This window comes from Coturnix japonica, chromosome 1, assembly GCF_001577835.2.
Source record: "Coturnix japonica isolate 7356 chromosome 1, Coturnix japonica 2.1, whole genome shotgun sequence".
Classification (NCBI taxonomy): Eukaryota; Metazoa; Chordata; class Aves; order Galliformes; family Phasianidae; genus Coturnix; species Coturnix japonica.
Window position 1 is genome coordinate 110,005,017 of NC_029516.1, and position 20,112 is coordinate 110,025,128.

Consider the following 20,112-nt stretch of genomic DNA (forward strand, 5'->3'; position numbering starts at 1 on the left):
TTTGTGTAACATCTCTTGCAGTTCCTATCTTTTGTTGCTCACCTTCCTCCTTCCTTTAGTTCTGTAAATGCCAGATGTTTCTGAGTGATCATGCCAGACCTTGCTATTGCTTATCTGACTACCACCTTCGTCTGCATCAGTGCTTCCTACTGCGCTGTTTAGCTGCCTTCTTACTGATGACTTTTTGAGTTCAATCCAAAAGTGTTCTTATATGCAAGAGATTACATGAGTTTTTCTCAAATGACTTCATCATTTAACTCAAGTCTTTCAGTTGTGCTATTCTGAAACTAGAAGAGTGAATTTTCTGCTATAGAAATGAAGCTTGTCCTTCTGGGATAGTCATTTTTATTGTGTTATTGTTGGTATAGACAACCTAGAGAGCTTATCATTGTTACTAGGATTTCACACTCCTTCAGGGTAAGGAGAATTTCAGCAGAAATTATCTGATCTCCAGTTTCTTGTGTTTTTCTGTAGGCTACAAACTCATACAAGCTTACCTCTTACCCAGCCAGCTAACAGACCTCCTTTGCAACCAGATGTCAGTTTTGTGGTCATCCTTTTTAAGACGTACTATTCCTTTCTGCTCACATTCTCTTGAAAGGAGTTTTGTGGATCTCATAAGAAAGATTTCTTTATTATTTAGGCTGAACATTTTTTGTATTTCTGTTATTTTTTACTACTTTTTTTCTTTATCACCCCATCTTGTGTTTTTTGTTTTGGTTTGTTTTGTTTTCTTCTTTCTCTGTACATCCTATTATTCCATTCCATTCCATTCCATTCCATTCCATTCCTTTTCTCTTCTCCTCTTCTCTTCTCTTCTCTTCTCTTCTCTTCTCTTCTCTTCTCTTCTCTTCTCTTCTCTTCTCTTCTCTTCTCTTCTCTTCTCTTCTCTTCTCTCTTTTCTCTTCTCTTCTCTCTTCTCTTCTCTTTCCTCTCCCTCTCCCTCTCCCTCTCCCTTCCTCTTCCTCTTCCTCTTCCTCTTCCTCTTCCTCTTCCTCTTCTCCTCTTCCTCTTCCTCTTCCTCTTCCTCTTCCTCTTCCTCTTCCTCTTTCCTCTTCCTCTTCCTCTTCCTCTTCTTCCTCTCCTCTTCCTCTTCCTCTTCCTCTTCCTCTTCCCTTCCTCTTCCTCTTCCTCTTCCTCTTCTCTCCCCTTCCTCTCCCTTTCCTCTTTCTTCTCCTCTTTCATCTTTCCTTTTTTTTTTTTTTTTTTTGCTTCTGAGTAAACTTAACTGTGTTTCTCTTTAGTTGCCCAGCTGAACTTGTCCCATGTAATCATTCTGTTTAGCTATCTTGTCACATGGCAAACAGGATTTAAAAAACTGGTGATTTTTCGTGCTTGGATTCATACATGCTATTGTTTCTACCTACACATTATGTTACTGTAAATAGAAAGTTTTGCTTGATATTTATGTAAAGTGTTAAGATACTGGCAAGAATGTAATATTGTAGTTTAAGCTGGCATCTTAGAAAAGTAGTTTCACTTGGAGAAAATGAAAAACAAGCAAAATAACGACACTTCGCTGTGTTTTTTTCCTATCAGTCTGTCCATATTTACACTAAGTTCTGGTGCACCTGAAGGGCAGGGTGCTGCAGTACTAAGTCAGCAATTTTTCTATAAAACAATTTGAATCTCAGGTGTCCAGGGAAATAATAATTTGATGTAAAATTTCACTCTGCATATCCACCAGATCTTTGGGATGTTTCACTCTTTCCCTTAACAGGTGTGTGAGTTTAAGGGTGGAGGAACCTAAGAAAAGAAAGGATACAAACAAACAAACAAACAAAAAAATCTCCCTCTAACTGTACCTATAGGAAAACAGTGATAAAGAAATACTAAAATGAAAAGGAAATGGGCTATCCTACACAGATTCAGTTAATTGCATGCTGTGGAAGCCATTTGTTTTCAGGAATAAAAAAAGTAAGTCAAAAGGGCTCATCCTAAGTTTCAAATAATATACCTTGGAATCAATGACAAATAATGTAGAAATATTCCTGTTCTTTTGAAAGACTAAGAAGCTGGTTGCGAGGGATAGTGATGAACACCGTTCTTTATCCGAAGGATGGAATATACCAGTCTGTTATTGTGTGTTTCTGATTTCACATTTAATATCTTTTTTCACTTGTAAAATAACTTTGACTTCTCAGTCCTGGCTTTGAAAATACGTGGTTTTATTTCAGATTCTTTCACGGTAATGCTTTTCTTTGATATGTTTGCCTTTGTTCCATATGTGAGTACCAGCAAGGCCTATTATCAAAATGAGAAAGACAGAAGAGTAGTCTTCTTGCAGTATGTATGTACTACTTCTGCAAATTTGCCTATGAAACCTTTGTTAGTCCAACTCTTAAGTCAAAGAATAAATACAGTGTGGATGTGTAGGCTTTCAGTGCTATGGAGAGCTTCTACCTGAAAATGCCTTCTAATATCTGAGGGGTTTGGAAAACATTTTTCCATTTGTTTTCTATATGTTGTGGGATTTTCAGACTATTTCATATTTGGTATTGTTATCTAGTATCAAATAGCAGCACCAAATGAAAACCAGTGTATTTTTGGCAACTGAGGAACAGCAAGTTCTGGGGGGTTTAAAATAGATGACATATGATACCAATAATAGCCCGGTGCAGCTTAGCAGACCTGAGAAACTATTCAAAGCAAAATGGAGGGCAGTTCTATACTCCAGGCTTTCACTAACATTTATTTTGCTATTTTTGCTTTGTTTTGTTTCAAACTTTTAATTAAGATTTCCTTGGCTCTGCTGACTCATTTCTATATTGTTAAAGGCAACAGAAAAGAGGCTGCCAGGATAGCAGAAGAGATCTATGGAATAGTCCCAGGTAAAGTAAAAATATAGACACTCTTAAAAGTGAGATGTCTATTTGCTACATATTTATAACTTCGGGATTTAAATCATTAGAGTTTCCATAAAACAAAGAGTTTCTTGCTAAGTGCATAGGGTGAATGTTTTAACCTGACGCTCCTTCCACTCCTGATGTCTTTGCGGTGTTGGTATGTGTTGGCATGCGATAGGTGTGCAAAATTTGAGACTGCAACAGCTACCCAGCTCAAATGAGGACGACATTTGCTCAAGGCACTACAGTAGATAAAAAGGTTGTTCTAGGAAGCATGGCATTCTTTGGTTGGGGATACAGGTGGTTTTGCTAGCTTTACCAACAGAGAATACTTTGGGAAAAGCTTTATTGTGTTGATTTCCTGAAAGTACTAGGAGGTTATAATTAATTACTTTGTGAATCTATGTCAACAAGTCAGGCCATAAAAATGAATAAATCTGAAGTTGTTCTGAAAATTATATAGTGCAGGAATATATAATATATAGTTATATTTACTATGCCACTTAGTCAGTCATTTTACTTTTTTTGATTTCTTTTTTTCCCAAGTAGTTTTACCTCCACTGCATCACTGCTTGTGCATGCGTCTGTATAAAATAATGTATAGATAGTGGAATTACTGGAAGTGCAAACACCTTATTAAAATGACACAGTATTTTAAATTTACTATTAATGAAAGTGTGTTATCCAGCCTGAAGATTTCTTTTAGCATTGTGACATTTCAGGCCTTTATGTGACTCAGTTTTGGACACACACTTCCTGATGAACTGAACTGTCATGAACAGCTACGGGAAAGTGAGTGGGACTGTCTGTGGTGCAAGATGGTCACCCAAAGCATCTCTGCCCAAGAGAAATACAGCTGCAAAACATTCCTTACAGAGCATTTATACACAGGAATGTCTGTCTCTGGGTTATTAACTTGTATGTTGTTCTCTAGAGTGTAAGTTCAATCATTTTTTGCTGCCACTTTTTTCCTGGTGCATTCATACAATTGTAGGCATGTGACAAACACCAGGTTTTCCTTTGTACAGGTTCTCAGCAAAGTGTCTTGAAAATGAGCGGACTACAACATATTTTTATCTGCAAGTTGCCATTTGCAAAAGCCATTAAGGATAATCTTTCAAAATATAGGACCACGTGACACTGGATTGTGTTACAGGCAGAGTTTCACAGCGTCTTCTCTTTGCAGTGTAGTGCAACAGGAGTGCTCCTTAACTTATCTTTAAGTTCAGTTATCCTTGACTTAGAAAAAACAGTGCTTTCCGACATGTCACTCCCACCTATGGAGGGAAGAAGTGCCCTGTATGGGAACTATATTTGCCATACATTTCAGGGAGGTAGGTCTCTGTGGCTAGCATGGAAGTATGCAACAGCGTGTGTTTTCATGAAGCATGTGTATGCATACACATGCCTTTACAATGCATGTGAAAAGTGCTTACACATACTCTACAATATGCATTGGAGTTTTAATAAGGCACTGAAGCTGTTACCTCTGAACTCGCGTGGTGGATGAGGCCCCTACATTTGTCTCTTGCAGTGTCATCAGCCTTCTAACTTTCTGAACTCAGCTTGTGTATTTTAGTCACCAGCATGAGGAGGGAGCTGAGATTTTTTTGATGTTTTCATGCTAATCTTTCTCCATCCCCATCTGCTTCCATCATTTTGCTTGTCGACTCCTACTTGGCCCTCAGGAGTCTGACTGCACATTGTGCTGGCTATCCTTCTAAACCATCTTCCCGCCATTGGAGCCCAGGGGCAGCTCATTAAGTAAATTGAGAGAAAAGTGAAAGCACTATTTAAAACTGTAACACCATGACAAAGTGAAGTGCTAAGGTGATGAAAACACACTGCAAGAATGCTAAGGGCTGTTGGAAAACCCTTAAAGCAATGCTGGCTTTAAACCAGAGGGTGATATGGGCATTTTAGGTCCACCTGTGGGCAGTCACTGGTGTATAATCATAATGGCATACTGAGTGCCCTTGGGATGGCTGGGCTTTACGGACATTGTTGGGAAGGCTCATTGTGAGAGCTTGCTTGGCCAAAGCAGAAACCTCTGCTGTGTCCTTGGCCTGAAATCCCCAGGGATGTTCACATACTTCTCATTGAGATTTATTTGCCTCAGGTATCACCTGAAATGGAGATATAACACTTTTTCCTCTTTCTCTGTTGTGCAGTGTAGTGAAAATGCTGAATGGAATGTGGATTTCAAGCACTATACTTGTGGGGCTATTGTACAACAGAGCACAAATGCAAACACTGGTATTGCTTCCATCCTCTGGCAGGGTAAATGCACTCCACCTGAGCTGGCTATAAGTGTAGGTTGTAGCTGGGCTAAGGACTTATTTCATGGCACATAAATAGATTAGAGTAAGGAAAAGAACAAACCCGCAAGAAGTCTACACAGTTCAACAGCTTAAAATGATTAAGGAAAGAAAATGAAACCTCAGACAGGATCTGATTTTCATGTCTGTTCTGAAAACTTCCAGTGAGAAGAAGGATGAAACTTGTTACCTGCCTGTCTGAGCTGGAGAAGTCATTTGTGAAATTGTCAATTTGAGAAATAAAGCAGACAGAGTCATGCTAGAATTCATCTGATGGACAAAGCGTCCCAGCATCTCTCTGCTATGAGACTCTTAATAAAGTGAAGGGCAGCTGGAATATGACTTGTGACAAAAGCTCCCTAGAACAGACAGAAGCTGATATCTTTCACAATATGAGTGCTGTAGGGCTCTGAAGTCTCTGGATGAGTCCCCAGCAGCATTCAACTTGTGATCTTTGCTAAAGTGTGTCCTTAGGTATTTTTCAAAGCTGGTGTTGAGGCACCTTACCGAGTAGCCAGCCTTCTCCGGAGTGCTGAGCCTTCAGCTGCTCTGCTGAAATCAATTTATTTGCAGTTTCAATGCTGACACTACATTGATTTGAAGCACATTCTGCATTTCTGTGCAACTGCACTTCCTCCCATCCTCCTAGGGGAAATACCTGTTGCACACCTGAATTAACTTTTATGAATGTGCTGTTTCAGGTAGCTGGGCGGACAGATCTCCTCTGCACGATGCTGCCTTCCAAGGACGCCTCCTGTCTTTGAAAACCTTGATCGCACAGGTAAAAGCCTGAATGTAAAGTAAGACAGGGTTAGGAAGCAGCATAGTTTCTCTTGAATTGTATCTGAGTCAGTGAGGCTGGTAACAGGGCTGCGCAAGGCATTAAGAAATACAGGTCCATATAAATATGGATTGGCTGCTTAGTTAAGATGCTGAGGACAAGTCCAGGACAAAGAATGCTATTGCTTGTAGCTTGCTGTATGATGAACAATGATCCTTGTGCTCTTTTTTCAATGATAAATTGTGCAGACTGGGCTTGGGGAGAACAAGAATAATATATACATCAGCTGTCTGAGGAAAAAAAAAACAAAACCACATACACAAAGAAAAAACAAACACCAACAAACCAGCAATAGAAATCTGTAAATTATGCATTGCTTTATAAAAAAACAATCATATTCATAACATATCTAACAGGAGATGTGTTGGCCTCAAACTCGGTTCCAACAGCAACCACGAGTTCAGACAAAAGAAAGAGAGGAGGAAAAAACTTGCAAGAAAGGATAAGAAGTTGGGTAATGAAGATAAACAGCTGTAAAAAGGTCACAATTGTGCTTTGCCATTCATTCTCCTTATCACCTTCCTTCAAACCCAGCTCCCCATTCTGGCAAAAGTGAGTGATTTCCCCCCCAGCTGTTGCTGATTTCCCAATGCTCTCACTCATCTAGTTCCCTCTGCAAAGCCACTTTATAGGAAGGGAAGTGGTGGATTCCCTCTATCTTCATCTGTGCTGTCTTTACACCATCCTGTTCATGGCAGGCACCTGGTGTTGTGATTTAACAGTGGAGGCCTCAGTTCTTCACCAGTTGTGGTTATATACAGGAGAAACACTGGGTGTTGTGGCTGTACGTTTTTTACTTAATCTACTCTTTCTCCTTTTCCCAAAGACATTAATTTCAGGAGTGAAGAATGAGGGTCCTTGCTGATGGAAAGAGACTGAGGCAGTAATGTCTGCAGAGAATGAGATGGTGATGAGTCACAGCAGTTTAATAAATGCAGGGTAAAACTCTTCATGGAGTACCATAGATGTTGCTCATTGCTTCTATAGCTGTACTATTAGACTAAAATGAAATGCAGAGCTATGCTTTAGCATGTGTATGGGACACTCAAAAGTCTGTGCCTTCATTTTACAGCTCTTTAGATAGTCAGAAAGGCTTCTGCTCTCCAGGGGATTAACATTAGGAGCTGCTTGTGACTGTGAGGAGGTGGAGTGCTGAAGTTTTAAGAAAACTCAAGGACTCAGTGAGGCCTGGTCCAGCACTGAAAGTAGCATCTTGTTTTTGAGATATACTAATTAGAATGTATGATCATATGAGAGCAAGGCTTAATGCCCATGTTATTTTGCAGACCACTATAGTAAGATCTATAACTTGGTCTCCATTTAGTAATGGAGAGGACTGCCATTATATCCATTTTATCAGTACTGATTCATTCATTGGCAAGGAATTACTTTAAGCTGTTAAATTTATACCTGAATAATGAATAAGAATAGCTCTCTTCTTATCAGAAGCCTCTAGAAGACATTCCTCTTGAAGATGTGTACTCATCAGTAAATATGAAACTTCTATATCACTATAAAATGGAATGGTCTTAACATTTTAAAAAGATTTTATCTGCCCTCATGCAGGAAAATTTCAACTACAGCCTTCGCCTGAATAATGCTTTCACATTTCTGAAAAATGATTGTATTCCTATCACTGATTTTCTATCTTAAAGTAATTATAGTGGCTGTTTTTTAATGCTTATTGCAGCAGGATAACTTTTACAATGTTATGTTGCTCAATGATATTAATGTCCACTGAAAGCTTTTGCAGTTGCATACTAAACAGTGCACTGCTGCCATCTCGTGAGCTGCCTAGTCTATAGCACATTGAACAGAGGGGAAATAGTGTTATGGAAGACACTCAGGCCTACTTCAAGGCCTGCTTTCACATATGGCTGTGAAATCTCATTTACAAGAAGATTCAGCTGCATTTTGGGGACAGCACACATGGCAGTTTCTTTGTTGCTTGTGAATAAATCCGGTGTCTGTTTCTGTGGGAAAAGATATAAGAACTGTCATTTAGGAAAATGCTGATATTGAAGGATTGTGACCCTAAGTCTTTTCTTCCACTGTAAAAACCCTTCCAATCCAACCAATCTATGATTCTACCATTCTACAGTTCTATGATTCTGTGAACTATGCTGGGCACTCCATATAGTTAGTGGGTGTATTTTTAGGATGGAACACATCTAACCTAAGGCTACTTTGAGATAAGCGAAATCAGATCCTAAGGGTGCCTGTATCCCCCCACTGATAGAGCCCAAGGGACCAACCAAACTCTGAACCATAACCATTACTGGCTATCATGCCTGGGGACAAGCAGCAGACATCAGTAACAGGACTCACATGCATTCCTACCCCCTACTTAGCTCTCTGTCCAGGGCCCAACCACTACTAGTGCCCCAGAATTGCCCCTGAGCTGGACCAGGCCCTCTTCTCATGCCCTGCACTCTACCTTGCAGGGTTTCAATGTGAACCTGGTGACAACAGACCGAGTCTCAGCTCTTCATGAAGCCTGTCTGGGCGGCCATGTGGCCTGTGCAAAGCTGCTGTTGGAGAATGGCGCACACGTGAGTCCTGGGCTGGTGGTGATCACCCCAAGGAAAATTATAAATGTCTTTGTTTGTTTGTTTGTTTGTTTGTTTGTTTTCCTCCACAGTCATCATTAGAATTGCCTCTGGTTTCCTGAGGAATATTTTGGGAATGTCATGTAAGTAAAAACAGATGTGCTTAAATAAATGAGGCTTATCTGTTATTAAAATAACTTCCCCAGCTGGACCTCAGGTAGGATGCACTTTAAAAATGGAGAGACCCAAATAGGATGATATATATGAGAACATGTTTCATTCAGCTGTGTTACACACTTTCCAAGGACTGTTTACATGGCAAGAAACTGAGCAACTGAGATTCTTTTGCAGAAGAAAATACATTAATTACTTTCCTATACTGTACACCAAATTTCAGTCTCATTGAATAATGAAGAAGAAACCCTTTCTGCACAGTTTTACTTGATTTTGGGATACAAGTGACATTACCTTTTTATAACTAGAAGAAACATCTCTGAACTACCTATGAAAGCAACCTGTTCCTTGTACATAAAGCCTCTTGATTTTATCCTTCTTTTTATCTTTTCTTCTCTTTGTGTTCATAAATAAAGCCAACAAAATGTTTGCTAACTTCTGTGCTACGTACAGGCTTGGGGCAGAGCTAACTCTAGCCCTTTGTCTCCCATCTCTTTCCTCTTCTTGATTTGGAAATCATATGTATGCTGCAGAACCCATTGTTCTTTTCCATCTTGCAAAAATAACAATAATAACAAAGATAATAATAATAATAATTATTATTATTAAGGCATGTGGATTTGCTGCATAAATTGCCTCTGAGGGCTTGCAGTCAGACTTTGCAGCTGCTGCAGCACAGCACAGCACAGGTCTATGCTCTCCCAGTGGAGAACGACAGATGATGGCTCTTGCCAGGTATCTGTGTCAGAGATCAAGGAAGGAAATTCTTTCAGTCTTACACACANCTGTGCATAAACACAAATCCTTTTGACCTCCTTTTCTGTTTGGGATTATGACAGTGTTTCTGCGAATACATCTTTTGCTGGAAATGTATTTTCAGATGAATGTATTAAACGTGAGCTATATTTTCATTTAAAAATCAGAGTTGTCTGAGCATGCAATGGATTTGGGCTGGTGCAAAATAGGTATGGCAATACTCAGGCTCTCTGTGTTAAAGAGAAATAATCTGAATTATCTGAGCAACCCTAGGAGTATCTCTCATAAAAAGTGATGATGCTGCCTTATGGTACTAAGTGTCTGGGAAAAAGAGCACAGCTCAAAGAAGAATGTTATATATGTTGTCCCTCACTTTTAAAGTTGCAAATCAAATCAACTCTGACATTAAACGACAAGCATTCTAATGCACTTTAGTTGAGCACATGATGCATGCTGCAAGGGCGTTCCTCTTACACTGGATTGTTCTGAGCATGTCCTGCTGTTTCAGGTCAACGCAGCCACAATTGATGGGATCACTCCTCTCTTTAATGCTTGCTGCAGTGGCTCTGTGGCTTGTGTAAACATGCTGCTTGAATTTGGAGCCAACCCACGGGTCGAGAACCACCTTGTTTCACCCATTCATGAGGCAGTCAAGAGAGGTAACATTCAATCTGTGAGTGAAGCTAACAGCAACTAAGTGGGCAATGCATCTCTTATTTACTTCAAAGCACTTACTCACTCCCCCCCCCCCCAAAAAAAAAAAAAAAAAAAAAAAAAAAAAAAAAACCACCAAAAAAAACCACCAAAACCACACCCTTATACAACACAGATAAATGTACTTGGCTTGTTCCCAGATCTTATGCCTCATTCATTGTACCTGAGTGTATTCTGCTCTGTGTCACTACATTTAAGTGATAGTTCTCTTTTGCTGCATAGGACACCGAGAGTGCATGGAGGTTCTTCTGGCTCATGGGGTTGACATTGACCAAGAAGACCTGCAGTATGGAACCCTGCTTTATGTTGCTTGCATGTACCAAAGGACAGATTGTGTCAAGAAGCTGCTGGAGCTTGGTACGTCCAGAGAAGGAGCTGGGGGAGAGCTGGGGTGGTGTAAGCCACCACAGTGTCGTCCAAATTACTCCTCTGCCATAAACATTTTGAAGTACTTCTGCAAGAAATATTTGGACAGCCTGAATCTGTGAGATAAATTTCACTTGTATTTGTAAAGAATACATGCCAGTGGAGGTGGTGGAGTCACCATCCCTGGAGATGTGAAGAACTGTGTAGATGTGGTGATGAGGGACATGGTTAATGGGCATGGTAGGGATGGGCTGACAGTTGGATTTGATGATTTTAGTGGGTTTCTCTAATCTCTGTGATTCTATGAAATTAGAATCTCCCTACTGGAAAGTTCTAATTATAGAGATCTATCTGAGGCCATTTGAATATGGAAGTGTTAGTTTTCTAAAACAATGTCAGGAAACAGAAAATATCAGTTCATATTGATGACCAAAATCAAGTCTTTTGATTATGAAAGATTAAACTGCAATACTAAGCATTTACCTAATTTTCTTCTCAGCTAATGATGGAAACAGCAGTAAATATGCTTGAAAGAATAATCTCTATAAGCCCAGCCACAACTAATAAGCTAGTGTAAATTTCTGCTGATTGCACTTGCTTGAAGTATGGCCCTGTTGTGCATGGCAAGCTCAGGGCAAGCATTTTGCTAGCTGTGCTCCAAAGCTATTATAGATACCTATTTTCCTCTCTCTAATTAAAATAACATAATCTAAGATAGATTGTACGACACTAACAAATTTGTGATAGGTTTTGATCATCTATTGGGGTGAGAGTCTAAGAATTTCAATGGTTGATCATCTTTGCCTGTTGTAGACAGGATTCAGTGGCTCGGAAGATGCTTAAACAGAGAATATTTGATCTGAGTTTTGCACTGATGTCACACAGTGGTGACAGAGGCCTGGATGCCATCCATCACCTTCATTGAGGCTACCATTGGATACCCAACTTGTATAGTGCAATGTCAGATACTTCTTGCTTTTTCCTTGTGCCAATCCTTCATTCTTCTTCTCTCAAGGAGCCAATGTTAATGCGGGGAAGCGACTAGACACTCCGCTCCATGCTGCAGCAAGGAAATCGAGTGCAGAGATAGTCATCTTGCTGGCAGACTATGGTGCTAACCTGAAATGCAGAAATGCTGAATTCAAATGTGCCCTGGACCTTGCCATACCCAACAGCAAAGTGGAACAGGCACTTCTACTTCGGGAAGGTAAAGGTTTCTTTTGCCTTTTCCCCTTTGCCTTTTCCCCCTTGTCATTTTGAAGTAGAGCAGTATTTATTTTCCCTAAAACCCTTTTCTTAATTGATTTAGTCTTCTCTGTAAGTTCTCTATTGATTTTGAGCCTGTATCACACTACAAAGGAATGAGCAAGCAATCTCTGATTTCTTGCCAGATCTGCTGCCAAGTTAGAGTTTTGGTGAGCAAATTGGCTAGTTATTCTGTGCCTTTGTTTTCCATTTATTGAAGAAGGTAAATGATCCTTATTTATGAATCAAGGCTCTAAGGGCTGAGGATTGAAAACATGCAGGCTCTCTGATATTTCTAGTTATCTTTCCAATCTACTTGAATAAACTTCTAAGCAGAAAGAAATCTAACACTTGTGCCATTTTCATCTCTGCCACATATAGCCAAAACTTTGTGCATCTCCATCCCTGGAGAAGGGACATGCTTTGTTAATTCCCCCTGTCCTCTGAACTCCATGTTTCCTAGCTCACTTGTGCCCTGTTAGCTAATCTTTGCCCCCCAAGGCTCTGCCTTCCTGGCCACAGCTCCTCACACTCCCTGTCAGTGGGGAGCAATGCAGTGTGCTTAGAAAGTCCAAGAGCTCATGGATGGTAATTAATGTCAGTGGGGTGCACAAGCTTTGTGTTGACCGCTGCATGCAGATTAATTTTATGGAGGAAGTCAAATACTGGTTCAGTATTCTTCTGTCCCACTCTCTTTCTCCGTGACATTTCATGTGGTGCTTTAATTTGTCACAGAACGTCATAGAAAGGTTGTCAAATCACATGAGTTGGACGAGACCCAAAAAGATTATCAACTCCAGCTCCCAGCTCCACACAGGACTACCCAAAATTCAAACCTTCTTTGTGAGAGCACTTTCCGAACACTCCATGACCTCTGACACTTGGGGCCATGCTCACTGCCCTGAACAGACTGTTCCATTCCCATTGCCCTCTAGTGAAGAACCTTTCCCTAACCCCCAACCTGACCCTCCCCTGACACATCTTCATGACATTCCCTCAGGTTCTATCATTGTCATGTTTAAAAACTTCCTGGAGGACATTTGCTTGAATGCTTCTCACTTCTTGTGACTTTTGTCCCTGTGTCTGAGGTGTTCAGGCCTGAGCAGAAGCAGGTGTCTCATTTCAATTGCCTTGTGTGATTGAGAGCTTCTGTAGATAAATAAATATGCCAATTAAAAATCTCATCTGTTCCTAAACCACTGCTTGATTTTCACTCTCAAGTTGTACCCCCATTCTCCCTCACAGTCAGGTGGGCCAAAGGGTTCTTCAGTTACTGCTGGTTCTTCCCTTCTTAGAAATGAGATGTTTTTCAGTGCCTGATATAATATACATTCCTTCAGTCTTACTTGCAGACACTTTCTGTATCCAACATTTACAACTCCCCCACCTTGTTTGTGTTTTCTGAGGTCCTTCTGTTTGAAAGAAGCACCCCAGGGAATTCTCTTGAAGAGTTTTCTTTATTCCCCTGACTTTTCTTCCATGCTTATTATTTACATGTCTCCTTTTAGATGTTCCTCATCCTAGCTATTATTTGATGTGAATTATAAAATGTTTCCATTTTCCTAACTGCTCTGGGAGGTGATAGCTTCTTTTCTCACTTCTGTGATGGTAGCGCAAGTTCCCTTTTCTACAAATCCTACAGATTTCTATACATTTATTGTCAGAGGGGAATTAGCAACTGATTTAGGTGCCTCCATTTTCCTGTAGTAAAAGCAGACTTTGGTAAATCTGCTCTGGGGCTGGGAGCTCCATCCTGTTTGCCCCACTGGGGACAGCACCATGGTCTGCAGTAACATGCAAGTACTAAATGAGTCTCTGGACAACTTTCCGGTCAGTGGGCCCTCCAGATTCTAATAAGATATTGTCACAGGATGCAACATTTCCCTCAGGGCTCAGAAAGGGCCAAACCCTGCACAAGAGCTGTGCATCCTAGTATGCTGTCTCCAGTGCAGACTCCCGTAGAGCATTTTCAGTATTTGCTCAAGAAAAGATTCAGAAAAGCTTTGCTGTGCATGCACAAAAATCTTTTTAATGTTCATAGGTTTCAAGCCTCTGAATCAATGTTGACAAAATAAGTCAGCAATGTATGTTGTTCTCCTTAACTTCAGAAAGTCATTGTGTGGTACTCAATTTGATTTTCAGACCTTGCTGCTGTTTTTGACTTTCTGACTTATACTGGGGATGAGGGGGCTTGCTCTTGCTTTTCTTTCTTTCCTTCCAGGCCCTGCCAGCCTTGCCCAGCTGTGCCGATTGTGTATCAGAAAGCATCTGGGTCGATCATGCCTATATACGGTCCATAAGCTGCGCCTGCCTGAGCCGCTTGAGAACTTTCTCCTACACCGATAAGCCCATGACTATCTTTACACTGGAAAAGAAAGAGAAACAAATGGTTGTGTACTCCAAAATTATAATATCAAAGAAAAAAAAATTAATCAAAGACATCATTTACTGTCTACTCTGGGTACCAAACTTGCTGCTGATTGTGCACATTGAAGCCAATGGAAAACACCTTTTCACAGACAATGAATGTTGTGGATACAGCTCCCCCAGTTTATTGCAATATCTATTTTTACTAAACTGAGAAGTTGTAATACATGAACAGCTCAATCAACATGCGTTTGTAGATAGACATGCAGACGTCTACCCACAGACACACACACAGGATTTCCCCTGCATTTAGTGTTGTCTAGTGATTGTAGGTACTTTTTATTTTTTCCATTTAATATCTGTGCAGCTTCTTCCATTTAATTCTAAAAAGCTCACCGTCAAAATTAAAGCTGTTATTCTTCCACTAGTGTGGGAATGAAAACATTCAGTAGTTAATGTTAGGCATATTTATGTACTGCACATCTTTAGTCCTCCTTGACTTTTCTTCCTGACGGCTCTTTCCCATTCTCTAGTAGAGTCATCACAGCGACTTCCAGCAGGCTCTGGCTGTCCAGATGTCCCATCATCTGAACCCAGCTGCCCCCTACACTAATCCATGTTCTCCTCCAAGATGAGAATGATGTTACCAAATCAGGTCTGGAGGCTTGGAGTAAGTCCATGAAATAATTTGTAAGTCTTAAAAAAATACATTTGTCTCTTCTAAAAGAAAAAAAAGTATATATATGTATTTATGAAAGTCTGTTTTACCTGAGATCTGGCTCTGTTTGCTATATGAATAATTTTTGTTAGCTTAATTTGAGGAGAGAACAGCAAATGTTTTCATAGGCATATAGTAGGCCAGTCTGTCCTTTGCAAAGCTTAATGACAACCAGAAACATGAGTTGCTTCTCCTCCTTATTATCTTTGAACACTTTGATGTTTCCCAAGAGAAGTCCTTGGACTGTAGAGCAAGAGAGGGTCAGGGTCCCTAAGGATGGTTGTGCATCACCCAAATCTTCTTGTTGGTTATTACCCACTAGGAGAATAAGTTGGCAGGGCATCTGCTTCCACATCACCTGCTCTAGAGTCTTTCATCACCTTCCTGGGAGAAGGGAATTTTAAAGGAGATTCTGGCCACTGTGATAGTAGTTCAAATCTTATCAGGTTTTGTAGCTTGGACATAGCAGTTAAAGCTGTAGACCTCTCTGAGCTGAGCAACTCAGTATCCAGTGACAGGTGCCAGCATGGCTGTGCAAATATATGTTTATTTTTCTTATGGAGGCTTCTGAGGGCAGAAACATTTCTACAGACCTGAAAGATGATGAAGTTCAACCACAAAATGAGCAATAGTGTATCACTAGTACTGTAAGGCATAGAGGTTAAAGGACGGTCTGCCTACACATAGCCCAGCTTTGCAGGCCCAAGAGTCCAGTTCATTTTCCAGCTAAGAGCTGTAGAGATTTTTTTTAATGAGCTATGCATGCTGGTACCAGTTTTCCCTGCCCCTATGTTCAAAGTCAGGGGAAATGAGCCTTGTGAGCTATAAGGCACTGAACACTTTTCCAGCAGCCATTGAGTGGTTGTCATCACTCTAGCAGAATCAGCCTGTGGTCCAATGCTAACTCCTTAATTTCATCACATTACTTTCCTTCTCTGAGACAAAGGACTCACCTTTCCTGTACTTTCCTATGAATCATTCAGCACAAGTAAGATAAACTGTGCTCCCAGCAGTTTGTGATATTAGGCCTGCAGCATTACAGCCACTAACAAATGTAGTTTTCAGCCTGTGAAGTACCCTGTTTCTGCACATATTGAATGCCGCCTGACAGCGAGAACTATTGCCCATAAAGTTTTCTGTGACATGAATGACCTTGTATAGTACAGTATATCATGGATTTCAGAGATCTGAACACTAAATTCTCAAGAGCTTCTGAAAATCAGATACTGTGAAGAAAGAAATGTCTGTATTTATCTGATGTCAGTAGATCTCTCTCAGGCTTGTCCTTACTTCCAGCTTGCCTACTCTGTTTATAAGCTGGCAGTCAGAATACCATCTGCTGTCCAAATAGAGAGGCAGAGCCTCAGCTGTGTGGGTTGTCAGGCTTTTATTGCAATCAAGGAGTGAAGACAATTTATGGGATCTATTTCAGAACATGTAATGCTGAATTGATTTCCTTCTGCGATCATTGGTGAAAGCAGTATTTCACTTGCATGGGATTTTAAATTGAAAAAATGTATCTTCATTAAGGAGGTGCAAAGCCTACTCAGCCTCTCAAGAAGGTTTATGTTATGAAACAGCAGAAGCTGCCCTATTTTATTGCTGATATTAGGTTCCCATCAAAAAATCACCTCACCTTTGCATCCTCCCAGAGATATCATTCTTCTTGAAATTCCATATATCAGAGATTCAAGTGGATCCGAGCTATAATAAATCAAGAGAGAAGTTCAGAAGTCCTGATATTAAGCAATCTCATTAAAAACTTCACCTAGATTTTTTTGTTCTTATCACAAGCGTGGTTCAGACTAAACATCACCCATTTAATTTTCATTGGCTGTGCTTTGTGTTACAAATCATCATTTGTATCATTTCATGGTATCCTGTTCAGTGGGAAAGTGTTGGGCCATTTATTTATTTCCACCCACAAACATCCATTCTAAGTACAAACTCTTTCAGCTTTAAGGCAGAATCTTCAGCTATCGACGCTCACCAACCATAAACATTTGTCCCAAATGTATTTTGCAGAAATATCTTGAAAAATGTTACCAATACGCAATGTAAACTCAAGAGATTTCCTTTTATTGTTCCCAATCTGCTGGTCCACTTTTCAGTTTTATTATCTATGTTATGAAAGCCAGAAATGTGGACTCAGAAATGTTGGTGAAATGGACCTCACAGAATCACAGAATACCCTGAGGTGGAAAGGACCCATGAAGATCACTGAGTCCAACAGACATCAAACTAATTAGAAGTTGACTTCAATCTATCATTCGTTACTTAGTATGCTTGTTATTGTTATCCAAAGCAAAACAAAGTTAATACAGTTAATAGAGTACAGTCCTATCTTTATCTGTACTCCAAAATAAGCAGTCTTTGTATCTATGTTCTGCCTAGTAAAGGGTGCATTTCCATGACTCCAAGCATTTTTACAGCTCTTTTTGTCTTTATTGCATCTTCTCTCATACCACTCAGCTCTTGTTCATAAGCTACACACTTTCAATCCCAGTTCTGGCCACTGTCTCCTACAGCACAACTTTGCTGTTGGCACTTATCAGCCCTCTGGTCTTTATTGGGTGAAAACCACTGGTGGTGCCCCAGCAGGTCATTAGGGCAAGACTGGCTAGTTGGACTGATACTAATGAAATGAAACATATTTGTGGCTGTTCTGTATTCTGGGCTGACAGTTTATGATGTTGTCGTATATTTTTTTTCCCCAAGAAATTAATGATTTGTACAAGCCATTTGCTCCTCTTTGTTTTTTTGTTGTTTTTTTTTTTTTTTTTGGGGGGGGGGTTCTTTGTTTTTTTAATGTTCTTTAAGAGGTGTATACTTTGTTATTGTCAAATACAGATTATTAGACAAAGAACTTCTGCCCAATTTGATTTCTATTTCTTGAAAATTCCTGCAACTTTAGATTTCATGACATTTGCAGAAACTCTTGATGCATATTGCAAATGAAAGGAGAAGTGTGTCAGTTTTAAAATTGAAAAATGTTCAATAAAAGGTATCAGGAACTGAGGAAGAAAACTTAATTTACATATTCAGCTGAGAATAACATCTGGGGGATGGGAAAGGGATGAATTGGCAGGGCATGTCATTCTAGAACTTTAACAAGTAACACATCAGTCAGCAAAACATTGCAAGTAATGGCTGCATTCTTACCAGCAATGGATAAAGTCTCACATGTGTGGGGGATTCCCTTTTCATCTTACTTTGAAATGAATTAGACTTAAGTATGAAGAGCTTCTCTTCATTGCAGTTTGAGCAAAACTATTGTAAATGCCAAACCTCAGCACGCAGTCAGTCTAGCAATTTTTATTGTTACATGCCTTGTCTGTGATATTCTGCAAATATGGATTCCCAGAATCAGAAACACTAACTTGGCTTACTCTGATTTAAGCACTGAATCAAGGTCTGAGAAACAAAACTATGTTCCAGCCATGTAAAAACGAAGAAAACAATTAAAATGAATTTGGTATTTATAGTAACAAAAGATTTAATGTTTTTAACTGTAAGATGTGCGAGACTCTGTGGTGACAAGGAATAGGATAAAAATGAGACTCCCTAGCCAGTCCTTGAGGGCAAGACAGGGTTTGGACTGGTATTAAACCCATGTTTTACTGAAACAATTCAATGGACTAATATACAGGGTTCTGTAGTTTCATCCTTTCTCTCACATGCAGAGGTTCAGCGGAAAAGATCTGAAGACAGAGAGAAGAAGTGCTCTATCCTTTAATATCTTTTCAGGCCCAGAGGCCATGACAATTTCATCTGAACTCCTCCACAATGCAAGCCACAGAACCTCACCCAGCAATTGTGTTAACCCAGACTGTGCCCTGGGCTACGGCGTGCTTTACAAAAGCTAGCAGCAGAGAGAGCTTCCCACTTCATCCCTCCAATGAAGCTGCCACCCCAGGCCAGGAGATCATGAGGATGGGAGGCTACCTTCTCCATTACATGCACTCATTCTTGTCCATAGCCTGGAGCTGCCAGTTAGTCTGTCTGCGGCGGTGCTGGAGGTGCTTCATGGCCAAGGCTAGTGATGTTCATGTCTCAGTTTGTGGTAATCCAAACTTTTAAAAAATAAGAGAATTCATTAGATGAGTAATGAGAAAAATTTCTACACCAAGTTCTGTTTTTTTCTGGCATGTAGGAGGTGAATTTTGCTGCATCCTACAGATATTCAGGCATGTATTACCTGTGGTTTGCTAAGAGTGCATTGTTGTGGTAGGTGATTCATTCTTCTGCTAGGTCTACCTGTTAGCTATAGAGGTTAACATGCTGTAACAACATAGAAATTAGACAGGATGGGAAGGGAGGGTGACTTAGAGAATTCCAGAGAAAATGTGTTATAACTTCTTCTCTTTGGCCTAGGAGTCTTTTTAAGTTATACACATTGTGGTTATTATTTTTTATTTTTTTTCTCTTAGGAAGAAGGCCTTCTGACTTACTAATTTTATGATGCCCATATCATTCTTTACCAGCTTCACTAACATTAATTCCAACTTTTTTGTTTTCCCTCGGGTGGTGAGGAACTTGCATTACACTTTGTATTTGGAAAGGGATAATGTATGAACTTCCTAAGTCCCAGAGTAAGCTATTTGAGAGCTAAGATGCTAAAAATATTTGCTTTTTACACTTTGCTTACAACTGATGCTTTACTCCAATAAGAATGAGCAAATGGTTATTAATGATTATAAGCTTGAGATATGCATAAAGACTCTGGCTTTATCCCCTGAGCTTTGTGCCTTTTATCACTGAATCCATGTCAAGGATCAGTCAACCCCAAATATCCAAGTGAGCTAAAATTAACAAGTAAGATAATTTAAATTTGCTACCAGTGCTTTCAGTGTCATTACAAATCTACATCAAGGCACATATCTGTGGAACAGGGCCCTGGATAACTACAGTTACTAAGAAACAGATTTTTGGGTCAAAGTTTGCAAAGGCTTCAGTGAAAAGTTTCCACAGAAACAATGCCAAGTAACACCAGTTTGCTTCCAAAAGCAGTTTCTCATAGGCTGTTAGTTTAGATAGAAGAAAATCCATTATGAACTTGGTGGTGTTTTTTTTGGCTAGGAGTTGAAGCTTTCCAGTTCTACCCCTGTAGCACTTCCCATCCACCCACTAAGTACAGGCTTGGTAGCAAGGTAAACAGCTGCTCTATAGAGGGTCCACAGACAGCAGCTTGTCTGACATTTATTAAAGCCTTTGAGCT

General features: G+C 40.0%; 1 protein-coding gene across 1 annotated transcript; it reads left to right on the top strand.

Moving 5' to 3' along the window:
- Positions 1-2,421: 2,421 nt before the first annotated feature.
- On the top strand, positions 2,422-18,889 carry ASB11 (ankyrin repeat and SOCS box containing 11). Its single transcript, XM_015886649.2, has 7 exons — positions 2,422-2,831; positions 5,866-5,945; positions 8,450-8,557; positions 9,993-10,143; positions 10,421-10,555; positions 11,580-11,771; positions 14,031-18,889. Exons 1-7 carry the CDS (start codon positions 2,654-2,656, stop codon positions 14,153-14,155), a joined length of 969 nt encoding a protein of 322 aa, XP_015742135.1. The 5' UTR covers positions 2,422-2,653; the 3' UTR covers positions 14,156-18,889.
- Positions 18,890-20,112: the final 1,223 nt, after the last annotated feature.